Raw genomic sequence first — 19645 nt, 5'->3', positions numbered from 1 at the left:
TGGCCGCGCTGGGGCGGGTGGGCCCGGCTGCTGTCACCTGGGCGCCCGTGCCCAGTGAATCGGCCTTGGGCGTGGGCGCAGCTCCTCTATCGGGGGGTCTTAGGCAGAGCAGACTGCAGGGTGAAGGACGGCGTCCGGGAAGCAAAGAAACGGGGGTGCAGGGAGTGGGGATAAGCGCCCCTTGCAGCAGCCTCTCCGGCCGTTCCATTTGTGCGTCCTGCCAGTAAAAGGGCTCGGCTTGCGCCCCCAGTAAATGCTTAACCTACTTATGCGCTAGTTAATCACGTTTTTATGCTCATGGGATAGACGTGAGAATAAGAAAACCTGAATAGAACCCAGAGTCTGCTGCGTTTGTTGTATCAGAACTCACTGTTGCCCTCTGCCAGCTCAGCCCCGTCTTGGTTGTGGGGATCGTCAAATTGGGTGGTGGAGGGAATGGACAGCCAGCCTCTCACAGCCCCCTCGGCCGCGTTGGGTTGTTGAAACTGCCCCATTGCTTTGTGAAGCGAACTCAACTAATCCTGGTTCCCATGGGCTGAACGGCCCGCAGGCCGCTCTAGGCGCCAGGTTCTGCTGCTTGCACCCTTGAGTTAAATGCTCTTCAGGAGCCAGTTGTTTGTGCTCAGGCCATGCATGCCATTTCCACTAGTTATTGTGGTTGTGTAGCTGACTGAGTACCAAGACACATCATGACTGTGTGAGAGAGGCATTGTGTGAACACTCAGTATGCAATAGCTAATACATCCAGGTCGTACCTTAAGTGAGACTTGTAAACTATTAGGAAAGCAGTAAAATCTAGAATTCTACATTCAACTGCTTCCATTTTCTTTTCTTTCCTTTTTCTTTTTCTTTCTTTTCTTTTCTTTTCTTTTTTTTTTGAGATAGAGCCTTGCTCTGTTGCTCAGACTGGAGTGCAGTGGCACAATCTCGGCTCACTGCAGCTTCCATCTCCCGGGTACCTCAGCCTCCTGAGTAGCTGGGATTACAGGTACCTGCCACCACCAGCTATTTTTGTATTTTTAGTAGAGATGGTTTCACCATGTTGGCCAGGCTGGTCTTGAACTCCTGACCTCAGGTGATCCACCCCCCTCGGCCTCCCAAAGTGTTGGGATTATAGGCATGAGCTACTGTCCCTGGCCTTCAGCTGCTTCCTGAGTCTAAGTTCTTGTTCCACTTTTTAAGGCCAGTGAAGGACCTAAACACTGTGTGTGCTGGTGTCACGCAGCCAGCAGGGCTCTGCTCAGAGAGAGGAATGGGTGGGTTGGTGTGTGGTTGCAATTGGAGTCTGTCATTCCTGTGACTCGTCAGCCAGTCCTTTCATTTTGCTGATCAATGGTTGGTCCCAATCTGGTTAAATGAGGAGGCTTCTGCTGCAGGTGGTAAAAGCCCTTTGGGGACCCCGGTTCTCTTCCAGCCCCCAGCCCCTTTTCTAGTGACCTCATGACTCTGGGGCCTTGGATGCCAGGGTGAGGTGTGGAGAGGGCTTAGGCAGGCTGTGTGAGGGAACCAGTGGAGTCCAGCCCAGCCTGACCCCACAGGGCCTCTGGAGTGGCAGTGGGCGGTAGAGAGCAGTGTGAGTTCTGTGCTGAGAGCTGAGCTCCAAGAGGAGGAGGTTGTCCTTGAAAAGCCCCTTCCCCGTGAGGTGCTAGAAATTAAAATGTCGATGCCAAAGGCAGGAGTCTGTCTTATCAGTGGAGGTAGAAGATGAGGAAGGCTCAGGTTGGGTGGATGGTTTTGGTGGAAGTTTGTGACTAGAGGGATGTGGTCCTGGAGGCTGCATGGAGCTGCTGGTGGGTGCCTGGAGGGGTGAGAGGCAGCTCTTCCTGCAGTGTTCAGCGCCCCATGCCTGGAGGGGCAGTTGTCACCAACCCAGTGTTTCCTTGCAGCCTCCTCTCCTCTGCACCTCTCCGCTCAGCCACAGCACTGGCAGCGATTCTGGCGTCTCCGACAGCGAGGAGAGTGTGTTCTCAGGCCTGGAAGATTCCGGCAGTGACAGCAGTGAGGATGATGACGAAGGCAACGAGGAGGGAGAGGACGGAGCCCTCAGTGACGAGGGCCACAGTGGGATGGAGAAGACCACTGAGGAGCAGGTGCAGGTGGGTGAGCGAGGAGCCCCCTCGAGGGCTCACCCCCATGTGCAGGTGGCCTTGGGCTTTCTGAGGCTGCCACCACACTGCCTTCTCCACGGTCCCTCAGAACCCCAAGGCCCGCGTCCCTCCTTTGCTGTAGCTGGGGCACACTTGGGCTCTAGGACGCTGGTTTCCATCCCCAGTTGTGTGCCGTTCCCAGGAACTCTGAAAATCCACATGCCTAGGCCCTCAGATGATGCTTGGGCAACCCACCTGGCAACAGGCTGGGTTTCCTGAGGCGGGGATTTTGCTGCCTGGGATCCAGTGGCAGGACCCAGCCGAGGAGGGAGCTGAGCAGTGTGGCAGGGCTCAAGCAGGTGGCATGGGGGCCCCAATGGAACTCTCCTGGGCCTGACCCCACAGGGCTTCAGGGGCCTGAGCAGCCCGTGGGTGGAGAGTTTGACATTGTACTTGTTGCAGCTGTGGTGGGGAGAGTGCACCCTACTCTTATTGAGAACAACAGGAGAAAAGCATAATTTAACTAAAACACAGCATTTGTTAGTTTTTACTTATTTTTTTGAGACAGAGTCTCGCTCTGTCGCCCAGGCTGGAGCGCAGTGGGGTGATCTTGGCTCACCGCAGCCTCCATCCCCTGGGTTCAAGCAATTCTCCTGCCTCAGCCTCTCTAGTAGCTGGGATGACAGGCATACGCCACCACACCCGGCTAATTTTGTATTTTTAGTAGAGACAGGGTTTTGCCACGTTGGCCAGGCTGGTCTCGATCTCCTGACCTCAGGTGAGCCACCATGCCGTGCCTTTTTTTTTTTTTTTTTCCCCTAGACGGAGTCCCGTTCTTGTCGCCCAGGCTGGAGTGCAGTGGGGTGATCTTGGCTCACTGCATCTTCTGCCTCCCGGGTTCAAACAAGTCTCCTGTCTCAGCCTCCTGAGTAGCTGGGATTACAGGCGCCTGCCACCACGCTCGGCTAATTTTTTTTGTATGTGTAGTAGAGACGGGGTTTTGCCATGTTGGCCAGGCTGGTCTCAAACTCCTGACCTCAAGTGATCTGCCTGCCTCGGCCTCCCAAAGTGCTGGGATTATAGCTGTGAGCCATTGCACCTGGCTCAGGATTTGTTATTCTAAACATTCTGGAAATTATTTGCAAGGATTTCCTCTCCCAGTAGTTTTGGTGTTTTGGAAGTTATGGCCTTGGCAGAGGCTCCCGTGGGAGAAACCGAAGAGCCGTGGCTTGTTCATTGTGTGCTGGCTGTGTTGGGCTGGCTTGTTTACTAGGAAGAAAAGATTCAAAATCACACTTGATTCAGGGTTTAATTGTAACACTAACATAGAGAGAAAATGATGTGCTCTGTTGACAGTGGTTTGTAAGATTACAGACAACTATGTTACCCCTTCTTGAGTTTTTAAAATGACACAATACTGGGCCAGGCACAGTGGCTCATACCTGCAATCCCAGCAGCTGGAGAGGCCAAAGTGGGAGGATCGCCTGAGCCCAGGAATCCAGGCTGCAGTGAGCTATATGATAGAGTCACTGCACTCCAGCCTGGGCAACAAACAAGACCCTGTTTCAAAATAAATTATAAGATACAATATCCTGGAAAATAATTTAGATATTGCAGCAGCACCGTTCAGTAGGGTGGAAGCTCCCACTCAAGGCCCTCACTCCTAACCAGTGAGCACAGTTAGTGCCCTGAGGTACGTCTTTCAGGGCTTCTGTCCCTTTTTAAATTAAGGATTTACACATTTACATGTTAACGATTTTCTTTCTTTTTTTTTTTTTTGAGACGGAGTCTTGCTCTGTCGCCCAGGCTGGAGTGCAGTGGCCGGATCTCAGCTCACTGCAAGCTCCGCCTCCCGGGTTTACACCATTCTCCGGCCTCAGCCTCCTGAGTAGCTGGGACTACAGGCGCCCGCCACCTCGCCTGGCTAGTTTTTTGTATTTTTTAGTAGAGACAGGGTTTCACCGTGTTAGCCAGGATAGTCTCGATCTCCTGACCTCGTGATCCACCCATCTCGGCCTCCCAAAGTGCTGGGATTACAGGCTTGAGCCACCGCGCCTGGCCATGTTAATGATTTTCTTATTAAATTCTTTCAGCCGGGTGTGGTGGCTCACGCCTGTAATCCCAGTACTTTGGGAGGACAAGGTGGATGGATCACCTGAGGTCAGGAGTTCAAGACCAGCCTGGCCAACATGGTGAAACCCTGTCTCTACTAAAAATACAAAAATTAGCTAGATGTGGTGGCACGTGCCTGTAATCCCAGCTACTCGGGAGGCTGAGGCATTAGAATCACTTGAACCCAGGAGGCAGAGGTTTCAGTGAGCTGAGATCGCGCCACTGCACTGCAGCCTGGGTGACAGAGCGTGACTCTGTCTCAAAAACCAAAAAAATTTTTTCACATAATAACATATCCAAGTACCTGAAAGGTACTAGAGGTCCTGCGGAGTCCGGGGAGGTGCCATCTTCTCACTGCTTGTCTCCTGGCCCCCGGAGCTCTAGGTCCTCTGCACTGCCAAGTGCGTGTTTGCCCTGCCCATTGCCCTGCTCAGGTTTCTGTGACCACGTAACTGGCTGCCCCACGCAGGGTGTTTTCCAAAGCAACGCTGTCTGTGGTCTGTGTGCTCCGTCATCCAGCAGGGCCTGAGGCGGCAAGTCCGGCCAGGCTGGTGGGGCGTTCTTCAGAGTTCCCCACACCACTGGCTGCTGGCTGGCCCAAGGCCCTGCCCGAGGCCCTGCCCTGCTGTGGCGCCCATGCATCTGCCTGTGCGTCCTGTGCTTTAGCTGAGGGGCACATTGGGCCCTGTTGGGGTGTTTTCAGTTCTAAAGTGTGATCCTCATGACTGAGTTTAAATTATTCCAGGCTTGGCCGGGCGCGGTGGCTCACGCCTGTAATCCCAGCACTTTGGGAGGCCGAGGCGGGCGGATCACAAGGTCAGGAGATCGAGACCACGGTGAAACCCCGTCTCTACTAAAAATACAAAAAATTAGCCGGGCGCGGTGGCGGGCGCCTGTAGTCCCAGCTACTCGGGAGGCTGAGGCAGGAGAATGGCGTAAACCCAGGAGGCGGAGCTTGCAGTGAGCCGAGATCGCGCCACTGCACTCCAGCCTGGGCGACAGAGCGAGACTCCGTCTCAAAAAACAAAAAACAAACAACAACAACAAAAAAAATTATTCCAGGCTTCTTAGTGGGAACCCCTCCCTTTTCCCCCGTTTTCCCACCCATTCATCAGAAGCCACCTAGGCACCTCGGCCTGCTGAGCGACTGCTCCCTCCTGCCTCCCGTCTGTGCCCCTCTTGAATGGTGGGAGTCCTTTCCCATCGTGCCCCCCTGCAGGTGGAAACGCAGCTGGCAGCCCGGTGCTGCTTCCTGCGTGTTCTTTTGGCCGTGAGTGTGGCCACGTGAGGCCTCCCAGGGTGCCGCCAGGATGGCCCCGTCATGCCCAGTTGTTGGCCTCAGGTTAGGCGTGTTTCTCTGTCATCCTGAAGCAGTCCAGGGCTCCTGACGCCTGTAACCCGCCACCTCCCACTCATGTCGTGGGTCCACGGGGCCGGGCCACCAGGGGCTCTGCCAGCCACGCTCGCCTGCCACAGCCATCTGGAGGAGTCTGCCCCCGATGCCCCTCCCCTGATGCCCCTGCCAGTGGTTGTGGGTCCTCAACCCAAGAACCCTTCCATTGAGCGGCTTCTAGAGTCAGTGCCCCTTGGTCCTGGGAATATACACCACAGTGACATAGCAGCTTCTCCTGCACCGCTGCGAAGTGTCCTTGCTGTGCCGTGGGCGTGCCCAGATTCTGTGATCCTGGCCACGGCCACTCGTGTGGTCTTGCAGACGGTTCCTGTCTCCCTCCTGTCGCTGTTTCCTCCATAGTGGTTGGGAAGACACGGCCCCTGTGGCCTCTGCCTCGTGCGTCTGAAGGACACCCCAGCCACAGCGTCACGTCAGACTGGAGCAGTGGCGGGATGGGGCTGGGCGTCAGGCAACACGCGTGTGTCACGTCACGGACACCCCAGCCACAGCGTCACGTCAGACTGGAGCAGTGGCGGGATGGGGCTGGGCGTCAGGCAACACGCGTGTGTCACGTCACGGACACCCCAGCCACAGCGTCACGTCAGACTGGAGCAGTGGCGGGATGGGGCTGGGCGTCAGGCAACACGCGTGTGTCACGTCACGGACACCCCAGCCACAGCGTCACGTCAGACTGGAGCAGTGGCGGGATGGGGCTGGGCGTCAGGCAACACGCGTGTGTCACGTCACGGACACCCCAGCCACAGCGTCACGTCAGACTGGAGCAGTGGCGGGATGGGGCTGGGCGTCAGGCAACACGCGTGTGTCACGTCACGGACACCCCAGCCACAGCGTCACGTCAGACTGGAGCAGTGGCGGGATGGGGCTGGGCGTCAGGCAACACGCGTGTGTCACGTCACGGACACCCCAGCCACAGCGTCACGTCAGACTGGAGCAGTGGCGGGATGGGGCTGGGCGTCAGGCAACACGCGTGTGTCACGTCACGGACACCCCAGCCACAGCGTCACGTCAGACTGGAGCAGTGGCGGGATGGGGCTGGGCGTCAGGCAACACGCGTGTGTCACGTCACGGACACCCCAGCCACAGCGTCACGTCAGACTGGAGCAGTGGCGGGATGGGGCTGGGCGTCAGGCAACACGCGTGTGTCACGTCACGGACACCCCAGCCACAGCGTCACGTCAGACTGGAGCAGTGGCGGGATGGGGCTGGGCGTCAGGCAACACGCGTGTGTCACGTCACGGACACCCCAGCCACAGCGTCACGTCAGACTGGAGCAGTGGCGGGATGGGGCTGGGCGTCAGGCAACACGCGTGTGTCACGTCACGGACACCCCAGCCACAGCGTCACGTCAGACTGGAGCAGTGGCGGGATGGGGCTGGGCGTCAGGCAACACGCGTGTGTCACGTCACGGACACCCCAGCCACAGCGTCACGTCAGACTGGAGCAGTGGCGGGATGGGGCTGGGCGTCAGGCAACACGCGTGTGTCACGTCACGGACACCCCAGCCACAGCGTCACGTCAGACTGGAGCAGTGGCGGGATGGGGCTGGGCGTCAGGCAACACGCGTGTGTCACGTCACGGACACCCCAGCCACAGCGTCACGTCAGACTGGAGCAGTGGCGGGATGGGGCTGGGCGTCAGGCAACACGCGTGTGTCACGTCACGGACACCCCAGCCACAGCGTCACGTCAGACTGGAGCAGTGGCGGGATGGGGCTGGGCGTCAGGCAACACGCGTGTGTCACGTCACGGACACCCCAGCCACAGCGTCACGTCAGACTGGAGCAGTGGCGGGATGGGGCTGGGCGTCAGGCAACACGCGTGTGTCACGTCACGGACACCCCAGCCACAGCGTCACGTCAGACTGGAGCAGTGGCGGGATGGGGCTGGGCGTCAGGCAACACGCGTGTGTCACGTCACGGACACCCCAGCCACAGCGTCACGTCAGACTGGAGCAGTGGCGGGATGGGGCTGGGCGTCAGGCAACACGCGTGTGTCACGTCACGGACACCCCAGCCACAGCGTCACGTCAGACTGGAGCAGTGGCGGGATGGGGCTGGGCGTCAGGCAACACGCGTGTGTCACGTCACGGACACCCCAGCCACAGCGTCACGTCAGACTGGAGCAGTGGCGGGATGGGGCTGGGCGTCAGGCAACACGCGTGTGTCACGTCACGGACACCCCAGCCACAGCGTCACGTCAGACTGGAGCAGTGGCGGGATGGGGCTGGGCGTCAGGCAACACGCGTGTGTCACGTCACGGACACCCCAGCCACAGCGTCACGTCAGACTGGAGCAGTGGCGGGATGGGGCTGGGCGTCAGGCAACACGCGTGTGTCACGTCACGGACACCCCAGCCACAGCGTCACGTCAGACTGGAGCAGTGGCGGGATGGGGCTGGGCGTCAGGCAACACGCGTGTGTCACGTCACGGACACCCCAGCCACAGCGTCACGTCAGACTGGAGCAGTGGCGGGATGGGGCTGGGCGTCAGGCAACACGCGTGTGTCACGTCACGGACACCCCAGCCACAGCGTCACGTCAGACTGGAGCAGTGGCGGGATGGGGCTGGGCGTCAGGCAACACGCGTGTGTCACGTCACGGACACCCCAGCCACAGCGTCACGTCAGACTGGAGCAGTGGCGGGTTGGGGCTGGGCGTCAGGCAACACGCGTGTGTCACGTCACGGACACCCCAGCCACAGCGTCACGTCAGACTGGAGCAGTGGCGGGATGGGGCTGGGCGTCAGGCAACACGCGTGTGTCACGTCACGGACACCCCAGCCACAGCGTCACGTCAGACTGGAGCAGTGGCGGGATGGGGCTGGGCGTCAGGCAACACGCGTGTGTCACGTCACGGACACCCCAGCCACAGCGTCACGTCAGACTGGAGCAGTGGCGGGATGGGGCTGGGCGTCAGGCAACACGCGTGTGTCACGTCACGGACACCCCAGCCACAGCGTCACGTCAGACTGGAGCAGTGGCGGGATGGGGCTGGGCGTCAGGCAACACGCGTGTGTCACGTCACGGACACCCCAGCCACAGCGTCACGTCAGACTGGAGCAGTGGCGGGATGGGGCTGGGCGTCAGGCAACACGCGTGTGTCACGTCACGGACACCCCAGCCACAGCGTCACGTCAGACTGGAGCAGTGGCGGGATGGGGCTGGGCGTCAGGCAACACGCGTGTGTCACGTCACGGACACCCCAGCCACAGCGTCACGTCAGACTGGAGCAGTGGCGGGATGGGGCTGGGCGTCAGGCAACACGCGTGTGTCACGTCACGGACACCCCAGCCACAGCGTCACGTCAGACTGGAGCAGTGGCGGGATGGGGCTGGGCGTCAGGCAACACGCGTGTGTCACGTCACGGACACCCCAGCCACAGCGTCACGTCAGACTGGAGCAGTGGCGGGATGGGGCTGGGCATCACGCAACATGCGTGTGTCACGTCACGGACACCTCAGGGACACATGAAGTCGGGCCGGGCGAGGGCCTCATTCCCCAGGCCACCCAGCCTTCAGTGGATGTACCTGGCCTAGATGGTGCTGTGAGGAAGGGGATATGTGACTGGCATGGGAGGGAGCTGGGGCTTTGTCTCTGCCATCCTGGCAGCAATGTGGCTGATGGGTCATCTTCAGAGAGCCTCCTTCATAAATCTGATTCCAAGTGTGTGCCCCATGCCAACCCAGACAGGCCAGGGGCGCCCTGTGGAGCACCCCACAGTGGGAGGCTCTTGTAGCAGGGAACCCGGTGACTGCTAGGGGTCAGCTGCTGGCAGCCCCTGTGGAGACCTGGTCTGGGTGGACCAAGGGTGGGCGTGCGTCTGGCTTCAGTGCCAGGCCACAGGCTTCCCTCTGGTTTTCTGCCCTCAGGCCTTTAGCGTTGACACGCCCACGAGCCTGCCTTCTTGTGAAGGGCTGTGCAATTACACAGTGTTCATGGAGCAGGCGCACTTGGCATTGTAGGGCCCCTGTGGATGCTCAGGTGATCCTAAGGGGCATGCCAGGGATGAGTCTCGCACGCTTCCCTCCTGGCTCCTGTTGCTGCATCCGGGCAGCTGCTGTTTCCAGGGTTGAAGTCTCTTTCCAGAATGTTCTAGACACATCCCGGCTCGCACAGGTTTTGAATGGTGGTTTCCTAAGAGAAAGGGCAGCCGTGTGCTGTCTCAGGACGGTTCTGTCCAGGAGGCCGTGGCTCTGCTATGTACAGTGCTTGGTGCCCGCAGAGTGGCTGGCAGCTCGGCCTCACCAGCTCCAGTGGGTGGGCAGTTGCAGGCTTCTGCTCTTACAGTTGACCGGACAATAACGTGCTGTTTCTCACATGTGCACACCATTCTTGGGATAAATTCCAAGAGAATTTCTAGGTCAAAGGCTAAATGCTTTTTTTTTTTTTTTTTTTTTTGAGACAGGGTCTCACTCTGTCACTCAGGCTAGAGGGCAGTGGTGCGATCTTGGCTCACCAAAACCTCAACTTCCTGGGCTCAAGGGATCCTCCTGCCTCAGCCTCCCTAGTAGCTGGACTACAGGTTCCCGCCACCATGCCTGGCTAGTTTTGTTTTTTTTTTGGAGACAGAGTCTCACTCTGTTGCCCAGGCTGGAGTGCAGTGGTGCGATCCCGGCTCACTGCAAGCTCCGCCTCTCAGGCTCACTGCAAGCTCCGCCTCTCAGGTTCACACCATTCTCCTGCCTCAGCTTCTAGAGAGGCAGGGATTGGCCGGGCGCGGTGGCTGAAGCCTGTAATCCCAGCACTTTGGGAGGCCGAGACGGGCGGATCACGAGTTCAGGAGATCAAGACCATCTTGGCTAACACGGTGAAACCCCGTCTCTACTAAAATACAAAAAAAAAAAAATTAGCCGGGCGAGGTGGCGGGCGCCTGTACTCCCAGCTACTCGGGAGGCTGAGGCAGGAGAATGGCATGAACCCGGGAGGCGGAGCTTGCAGTGAGCTGAGATCCGGCCACTGCACTCCAGCCTGGGCGACAGAGCCAGACTCCGTCTCAAAAAAAAAAAAAAAAAAAAAGAGAGAGAGGCAGGGATTACAGGCAGCTGTCACCATGCCCGGCTAATGTTTGTATTTTTTGTTTGTTTTTTGAGATGGGAGTCTCGCTGTGTCACCCAGGCTGGAGTGTGGTGGCACGATCTTGGCTCACTGCAAGCTCTGCCTCCCGGGTTCACGCCATTCTCCTGTCTCAGCCTCCCGAGTAGCTGGGACTATAGGCGCCCGCCACCACGCATGGCTAATTTTTCTATTTTTAGTAGAGACGGGGTTTCACCGGGTTAGCCAGGATGGTCTCGATCTCCTGACCTCGTGATCCGCCCACCTTGGCCTCCCAAAGTGCTGGGGTTACAGGTGTGGGCCACCGCACCCAGCCTAATGTTTGTATTTTTAGGAGAGACGGGGTTTCACCATGTTGGCTGGGCTGGTCTCGAACTCCTGACCTCAAGTGATCCACCTGCTGTGGCCTCCCGAAGTGCTGGGATGACAGGGTGAGCCGCCGCGCCCAGCTGTCAATGCATTTAATTTTGAACGTGCTTGGAGCGTCCCTCCGTGAGGCGGTGATGCCATGTCCTCCTGCCGCTGCCCCTCAGCTGCTTTCTCGCTACCAGCATCCTTCATGATGTTGCTTCTTCATCTTTTCCTCTTGTTTAGTGATGTTTTTCTTTCATTAAGAATGAGGCTCACACAGCTGGGCTTAACTGAAAAAATAAAAATAAAAAGAATGAGTCACAGGCCGGGCCCAGTGGCTCACACCTGTAATCCCAGCACTTTGGGAGGCCAAGGCAGGTGGATCTCTTGAGCCCAGAAGTTCAAGACCAGCCAGTGCCATATTGTGAGACCCCATTTTTACAGAAAATTTGATAAATGAGCCGGGCATGGCGATGCGTGCCCGTGGTCCCAGTCCCGGAAGCCCTTCTGTCTTCCCTTTGGTGGGATCATCCGTGTACTTACCTGGCTGGAAACCCTCATGGCTGTTGCCCAAGGGCAGGACAGCTAGCTGGTTCCTGTCGTTTTGGTCTGAGCTCCCTGGGCCAGGAGCCCTTTGCTGTTTTCTGTCTGTCTGTCTGTTATCTGCCGCCATAACAAACTGCCCCAAACCATAGAGCCTTTCTTTTTTTTTTGAGACAGAGTTTTTTGCTCTTGTCGCCCAGGCTGGAGTGCAGTGGCGCGATCTCGGCTCACTGCAACCTCCGCCTCCTGGGTTCAAGCGATTCTTGTGCCTCAGCCTCCTGAGTAGCTGGGATTACAGGTGCCCACCACCACGCTTGGGTAATTTTTTTTTTTTTTTTTTTTGTATTTTTTGTAGAGAGGGGGTGTCGCCGTGTTGGCCAGGCTGGTCTTGAACTCCTGACCTCAGGTGATCTGCCTGCCTCGGCCTCCCAAAGTGTTGGGATTATAGGCGTGAGCCACCGTGCCCGGCCACTATAGTGCCTTTCAACAACAACCATTTGCTGTCTGTTTCTGGGGTCAGGAGTCCTGGCGTTTTGTGCAGTTCACTTGAGGAACAGCGCCTGGCTGTGCCCTTCCCAGCTCCTCCCCTGACTGTTGGCACGAGGAGCTCAGGAGTGAAGGTGAAGCAGGGTGCTATGTGTCTGGGGGGTGGTCAGTGGATAGGGATGAGGGCAGGGACAGGGCCCGAGAAGATGGGGTGGGTGCTGTACCTCCCCCTTCCCTTCCTGGGGTATCTGGTCTTGGCCACGGCAGGGCCCACAGCTGCAGCCTGCTTGGGGCCAGTGGGTTTGGTTTATTTTTGTGTATGCGGTTTGGGGGCACCCCTTCCCGCCCCTCACGTCCCTGCTACAGTGACCCCTCTTTCTGGGTCCACCTGCTCTGGCCCGAGTTTGCTGGGCCAGCCTCACCCTGGTGCCCACCCCATCTCCAGCCTCCCTGCCTGGGGCCTGGTAGTCCTGCCTCTTAATTGTGTTCTGTGCTACCTGCATGACCTGAGAGTTCTGTCTCCTGGCCTGGTTCCTACTCCCTGGGACCTTCTCCAGCCCCTGCCCTTCCTGCTGTTGACCGTGTCTGTGAGCCGTCCCACTGGAGGGCGTCCCACTGGAGGGCGTCCCACTGGAGGGCCGTCTCACTGGAGGGCGTCCCACTGGAGGGCGTCCCACTGGAGGGGCGCCCTGGGCTGGGTGCTCCCAGCTCTCCACTGACCAGTTGGGGAGGAACCTACCTCCTGCCGGCCTGTGCCTCGCTCCCTGTGCCCCCTCCAGCAGTGCACGGCAGCGATTGGTCCAGAGTGAGGACTGGCTGCAGTGCCTTCTCTTCATCGCTGGTGTCTGGTGGATCTGTGGGATCCGTGCGCTCAGAGCTGCTTTGTCCCTTCTGTGCTCATTTTGATTCATTTTTTTTTCCCACCTGTGCTTGGCTTTGTCTTTTTATTTACCTGAGTTTTTTCTTTTCACTCTGTTGTGCAGAAGTTTTTGTTTTTATCAATTTAGTCTGCTTGCCACAGTCAAGAATGTGAGAAAAGACGGCCAGGCGCGGTGGCTCAAGCCTGCAATCCCAGCACTTTGGGAGGCCGAAACGGGCGGATCACAAGGTCAGAAGATCGAGACCATCCTGGCTAACACGGTGAAACCCCGTCTCTACTAAAAAATACAAAAAACTAGCCAGGCGAGGTGGCGGGTGCCTGTAGTCCCAGCTACTCAGGAGGCTGAGGCCGGAGAATGGCGTAAACCCGGGAGGCGGAGCTTGCAGTGAGCTGAGATCTGGCCACTGCACTCCAGCTTGGGCGTCAGAGCGAGACTCCGTCTCAAAAAAAAAAAAAAAAAAGAATGTGAGAAAAGACTGGGTGTGGTGAGCCAAACCTGTAATCCCAGCACTTTGGGAGGCTGAGGCGGGTGGATCGCTTGAGGAGTTCAAGACCAGCCTGGCCGACATGGTGAAACCTTGTGTGAATCGCTTGAGCCTGGGAGGTGGAAGTTGGAGAAAGCTGAGATCATGCCACTGCACTCCATCTGGGGTGACAGTGAGTGAGACTGTCTTGAAAGAAAAAAACATAAGAGAAAGCCTAAGACCTAGTATTAAAGTGACAATTCCAGATTTGTGGTTTTTTTTTTTGTTTTTTTGTTTTTTTGTTTTTTTTTGCGATGGGTCTGTCTGTTGCCCAGGCTGGAGTGCAGTAGCCTGATCTTGGCTCACTGCAGTCTCCACCTCCCGAATTCAAGCAGTTCTCCTGCCTCAACCTCCCGCTGGGATTACAGGTGCCGCCACCACGCCCGGCTAATTTTTTGCATTTTTAGTAGAGACGGGGTTTTCCATGTTGGCCAGTCTGGTCTCGAACTCTGAATCTCAACTGATCCGCCTGCTTAGGTCTCCCAAAGTGCTGGGGTGACAGGCGTGAGCCACCGGGCCCGGCCTTCCCAGATAATTTAAGGATTGTTCGGCCTGTGCTGGAGCGTAATGCAGACTCTTGGTTGGCGGATCCCGCCAGCGTCTCGGCGAGGGGTCCCGCCAGCGTCTCGGCGAAGGCAGGCTCTGGGAACGGCACCCTGCAGGGCGTGTTGCCGCAGTGTGGGAGCCCTGGACTCGGGCCCCCTGTTGCTGGGGTTCTGGGGTCTGGGCGCTGGTGCTGTCTGCTGGAGAGTGGTCTGGAGCTGCAGCTCTGTGGAGTCTGGGAAAGGGCTGCCCAGTGGCTCTCACCAGCTGGTTCGTGGAGTCCACCTTGGGCGAAGTTGCCTGGGTGTGGACCCCAGAGCTGGGGATGGGACCAGGGCCCAGGGCTGGTGGTGAACTCCGCCCGTGGCCTTGCTTTGGGTTCTTTTGAAGGCTGCTGGCTCCAAGCTTCGTGGCCCCCACGGGGGAGTCAGGCAGCTGTTTGCCACCTGTCCTGGCACTTTGCAGCATCGAACAGATACTTTGTAGCATTGTAGATTCGAGGGGTTAGAGTTCAGGCCGAAAGCAGTAGGGTCAGTACACCCCTAGTACAGTGTCACGCCGAGGGGCCGGCGAGCCCCAGAGGGTTCTGGTACCTTCCACCTGAGGAAGATTGACACTCAGCTCATGTCCTGTGCTCCGGGCCTTGGGTGAGGATCTCAGGTGAGCACAGCCAGGCCTCTTGTGCATCCAGACCGCCCCTGACAGCCAGTTCACGAAGGGTACCCCTGTCCAGCCGTCCCCCTCCCAGGGCTCTGGGCTGCAAGGACACTGTCTCCTGTGATGGGCAGAGCAGCACGGCCCTCACGACCTCAGCCCAGAATCCTGCGGCGTCAGTGTGGGCTGCTTCCCTTGGGTGGGTAAAGCAGCCACAAGCCCACCCAGATTTGCGGGGAGGGGGGACATAGACTCTGTCTCTTGATGTGATGAAAATCAAAGGTTTGTGGCTATGTTTCAAAATGGTCACAGTCACCCTTATGCTTGCCAAATACTGTTCCCCCAAGGCTCCTCAGAACCTCATTCCACAGCCAGGGTCCCATCTAAACCAGGCCTGGCAGATGGGGGTCCTTGGGCCTTCCTCTGCACAGCTGTCTGCAGTGGGGCACCAAGTCACAGTGGAGTGGTCTCTGGTCTGTGGTGGTCCTAAGGTGGCTGGGCACATGGCTGGTGGTCTTGGCCTTGGTGGTCTTGGCCCATGGTGGTCTTGGCCCATGGTGGTCGTGGCCTGTGATGGTCAGGGCCCCTGGTGGTCTAAGGGGCCTGTGGCAGTTGTGGCCTCTGGTGGTCTTGGCCCCCAGTGATCTTGGGGCCTGTGGTGGTCTTGAGGCCCGTGGTGGTCGTGGCCTATGGTGGTCTTGGGGCCCGTGGTGGTCTTGGGGCCTGTGGTGGTCGTGGCCCTTGGTGGTCTTGGGGCCCGTGGTGGTCTTGGGGCCCGTGGTCGTTGTGGCCCATGGTGGTCTTGGGGCCGCTGGTGGCAGCACACATGGCCAGTGCCTCATGCAGGGTTGGTCTCCATGCCTGGGAACAACCCTGCCACTCTTGGGCTCTTCCCCTTGGTTACCTTCCTTTTCTCTGAGATAAAAAGGGATGTTTTTCAGCGTGTATTTTCTCTGGGCTTTTCAGTTCCTGGTGGTGTACTTTCTTTAAAACAAAATGTGGGTTTCCTAGGTAGCTGTTGATGAATCGTTGCTGTCAGATGAGCCATCAGCACAGAGCTCTTGGATACCAGGCGTCTCTGTGCTGGGCACCCTGCGGCTAGCGTGGGCAGGGCCCTGGAGATCCTTGGCAGTGCTGAGGTGCCGGGTGTGGGGTCTGTGGTGCAGCGTGGGGTTCTCTTGGTCTCCTTGGCACCCCGACAGCGATGTTGTGGCTCTGGTCTCCGGGCACGTTAGGACTGCTTCCCTCCTGCCGCCCACGTCCCCAGCAGAACCGTCTTGTGGGCGGCCCTGGGAGCAGAGTTGTCTTCCCACCGACCCAGGACACCGCAGCTCCGTCGCCGTCCTCTCCCAGGAAGTGAAGGCAGAGCCCGTATCACATGCCTGGTTAGTGACAGTGGGGCATGGCCTGACTGGCCTGATGCTGGGCAGGGAGGCTCTGGTGCAGTCACAGCAGGGGACTCCTGCGCTTGGACACCGTTTCTGGCTGGCTGAGCCCGCTGTGGGTTTCTCCCTTTGGTCCTCTTGGTGACGTTCTAGCCCTTGGGCTGGGCAGAGGCCATACAGGGTTCAGGGACTGCAGCAGCCTTTCCTGGGCCCCAGCGGCCCTGGCACCGTCCTGCGCTCCCTGTCAGCAGCTCCCTGCCCACCGGTCGGTCCTTCTGACCCACCTGCCTCTGCCCAGTGGCACTCGCCTGCCCTCTCTCTCAGCTTTGCTTCACCCTCACACGACTCTCGGGCTCCATCAGGCCCAACCCCTCCTCGGGAACCCCTGCACGTGGAACCCCGCATCCCTTGTGTCCCCCAGCAGCGGAGGTCCTCAGTCGGGCGGCACACCACTGTGGGTGGTGCTGGAGGCCCTGGAGGACCTGGGCTGACTCCAAGCATGGGCCTGGCGGGAGGAGGTCGTGTCCCCGGAAGTCCGGAGCATGGCATGGGCTCGTGTTCTGTTGTCTGTGTCGTTAGGGTTTTAGTGGCCTTTTCCTCGAATTTTTACGTTTAAAAAAATATGTTCAATGCCCCACAGCATTTGCCTCCAAAATCTGAAGGGGCCTTCTAGGTCAGGCAGTTCCCAGCAGAGGCTGCCCCTGCCCACGTCGCCCTGCCCGCACCGCCCCGCCCCTGCCCGCACCGCACCGCCCCTGCCCTTCGGGCGCTGGGCCTGGCTGAGCGCTGTCGCCCCCTGGTGGACTGAGTGTGCCCCACAGCTGTCCCACGGGGATGCCGTGCCCCTGGGAACCCAGCACTTCCCAAGGGCGCCTCTGCCCCCTGCCCAGAGCCTGCCTGTGCCGTGGCCTGTCCACATCCAGCACAGGGGCTACGGGGCACAGAGTGCTGGGTGACAAGTCTTTTGTCCACCTGCCAGCACCCTGGGACTGTGGCCCATGAGCACCGAGGCTGGGACTCCGGGTGTGGTGCTTCAGCCCTGGCCACGGCGAGCGGTCGGAAGCCCAGCCCGATACCCGTGCAGCAGAGGCCAGGTGGGGGCAGCTGACTGCCGCCTGGTGTGGAACTGCCCTTGTGCAGGTCTGGGGCTTGGGGCCGGGGTCTCGTGTCTGCCGCGGCTCTGGGGGCTTGTGTGCTCCAGGCAGGGGCAAGAGCTCAGTGTCACTGGGTGCCCCAGGCCACTGTCAGCGGCAGGGGAGACGTGGAAACTGAATCCTTCCTTGTTCCTGGCCTGGGAAAAAACTTAGTCTCCCACCTCTCTATATTGAAGGAAAAAACAGGCAGGGGAGGGGCCCGGGCCGGAGGGAAGAGGGGCTCGGGGCGGGGGTGGGGGCGTGCCCGCCCTGGCTCTGGGGTTCCTGCGCCCGAGCACTTTACTGCCCCCACGGGTGAGAGGTGGCCTGTTTTCCCCATCAACCTTGGTTCCGCCAGTAAACCCGATCCGGTTGGAGCCATCCTCACCTCCACAGTTGAGGGCAGAATCTGTTTTCCAGCTTGGGACGTGAATTCTCAGTGGCGCCCACTCTGACCCGGTGGGATGGGGTCGGCCTAGGCTGTGGACGTGGTGGGTGGGAGGATGCTGGGCGCCAGGGAGCCTGTGGGGGCTGCAGGCCTTCTGAGTGTTTGGGGCCCTGTCTGGGCCCTCTGCCGGCTGGACTGGGCTGGACATGGCCCCCGAGATGGGTGGGCAATGTATGTCCCCCGCCCCTTCAAGGGCACTGCCCCGGTGACGCTGCTGTGACGGCTGTGTCTGCTCCTTCCCCCCAACCATGTTGCCCCCGTCCCAGGCGGGGCTGGGCAGGAGCCCCATGTGGGGCCTCAGGGAGGAGTCCTGTGGCTTTGACATGAATGGGGGTACGGGGTGGTTGGTGGTGGGTGGGGGTCTTAGTCCTCAGCTGGAGGCTTTGCTGCTGACTGCCCCAGTGGCCTCCGTGTCTAGCCTGACCCGGTCAGCCTAGGGACAGAGGGCTGGGGAGGCTGCAGTCCAGCCGTCGTAGAGGACAGGGCCGTGGTGCCGGGTGCCAGCCACAGCCCCAGAGGCCCCCTTAGAGCTGGGTGTTCTTGGCCTTGCGCTGAGGCCTGGGCCGGGCTGGAGCCGCTCGGAGATTTGGGGTGGGGGTGGGCTTCCGGGGTCTGGGATCCCCGCAAGGTCAAAGGGCACCCTGTATCCCCTGAAGTAACCGTTTTCCCCCTCTCTCTGCAGGACGGCAGCCCTGGCCCGAGGACAGAGGTGGCGAGCGCCCGGATTGGGGATGAGTACGCGGAGGACAGCTCTGATGAGGAGGTGGGGCTGGGGCTGCTTTCCCACTGGGCAGGGTGGGGCATCGTCCATCACAGCCTAGCAGGTGCTGGGCGTTGGGGCCGGGGTTGCCCTGGGGGGTGCTGGGACCTGCCCGCAGGTGGGCCACACTGTTGGGGCCGCAGCAAGGCTCCCGAGGCCCGCGTGGGCGTCCTGGCTTGGGGCCCTGTTCCCCGTCTGCAAGAGCGATTTCAGGGTCTGGGACACAAGACTGCAATGTATGTGTGTCATCGTTGCCTGTGAAGGGGAAGGACCTGGGTGTGGCTCCGTGCCCCTGTGTCGGCCCTGGCCTGTGGACAGGCCCCGGGGCTCCTGTGTCTTCCGCAGGGTGGCTGGGGGCTCCCTGGAGGCAGTGTACATGGTCTGGGTGGGGGTCATGGGCACGGGTGGTGCTCCTGTCGTGTGTGCTGTGTGGGGAGCCACAGGTTGGCTGTGGGCCAGGCGGGCAGGACAGGGCCATGGCTGCCCCCTGATGTCCTGATGTTCTGGCAGCGGTGGCCCTTCCCTTCCCCTGGAGTCTCCCCCGCCCCTGGTGGTGGCTGATGTGGGCTGGGGTCATTGCCTCTGGACCTCTGAGTGAGTCCCAGGAGCACATCTCAGGAGGGGTTGGAGGTCGGCTGTTTCTCGTAAGGAGCTTGCAGGCGAAGGGGGACGCGTGCTGCCAGCCTGGGTTCTGCTGGCATGGAGAGGCTGGCACTGGGCTGGGCTCTGCCGGCATGGAGAGGCTGGGATGGGCTGTGTCCAGGAGCAGATTTGGCTGTGGGGGGCTGCCCTCATTTGGGAGGGTCTGGAAGCTCTGAGAAGCTCTGAGGCCGGAGGCAGTGCCTGCCTGTACCCTCCTCAGTGTGGCCTGGCCCCAGGGTAGGACTGTGGTCCCCGTGGAGCACCTGGGTGTGAGGCGGAGGCCCCTCTGGGCCCTGGGGGCTGCGGGGGAAGGAGGCGGCTTTGGTGTAGGGCCTTCCCGATGGAGCTCTTCCTCCCTCCCTGTCAGGGGCTGTCCCCTTGGGGCCTGGGGGAGACACGCGCCCCCCTCCCCCCAGGTTCCTCCCCCATCCTTCGGCTCTCTTGGCTGTGGCTGCAGGAGCCTTGGCCGCCCGCCCGATCCGGTCTCTGCTGCGCGTTCAGAGAACAGAGACAAAACAAAATAAATTGGTTTCCTGGCCGGAGCAGCGGGCTCACTCAGAGAGGGGGGGCCACGCCGCGCGCTCCCTGCCTGTCTCCCCTCCCCCTCCCAGGGGCTCTGGCTGTCGGCAGCCACA

General features: G+C 59.6%; 1 protein-coding gene across 2 annotated transcripts in view; it reads left to right on the top strand.

Moving 5' to 3' along the window:
* Window positions 1-19645, top strand: part of BOP1 (BOP1 ribosomal biogenesis factor) — a 32793-nt gene that overhangs the window by 223 nt on the left and 12925 nt on the right. For both annotated transcript variants that reach the window (XM_015146273.3, XM_077944646.1), the window contains exons 2-3: window positions 1887-2096; window positions 18291-18371. In XM_015146273.3, coding sequence (XP_015001759.3) covers window positions 1887-2096; window positions 18291-18371 — 291 coding nt within the window. The remainder of the gene's footprint in view (window positions 1-1886; window positions 2097-18290; window positions 18372-19645) is intronic.

This window comes from Macaca mulatta, chromosome 8, assembly GCF_049350105.2.
Source record: "Macaca mulatta isolate MMU2019108-1 chromosome 8, T2T-MMU8v2.0, whole genome shotgun sequence".
Taxonomy (NCBI): Eukaryota; Metazoa; Chordata; class Mammalia; order Primates; family Cercopithecidae; genus Macaca; species Macaca mulatta.
The sequence above is the reverse complement of the archived record's forward strand: the minus strand, read 5'-3'. Positions and strand labels throughout refer to the sequence as shown.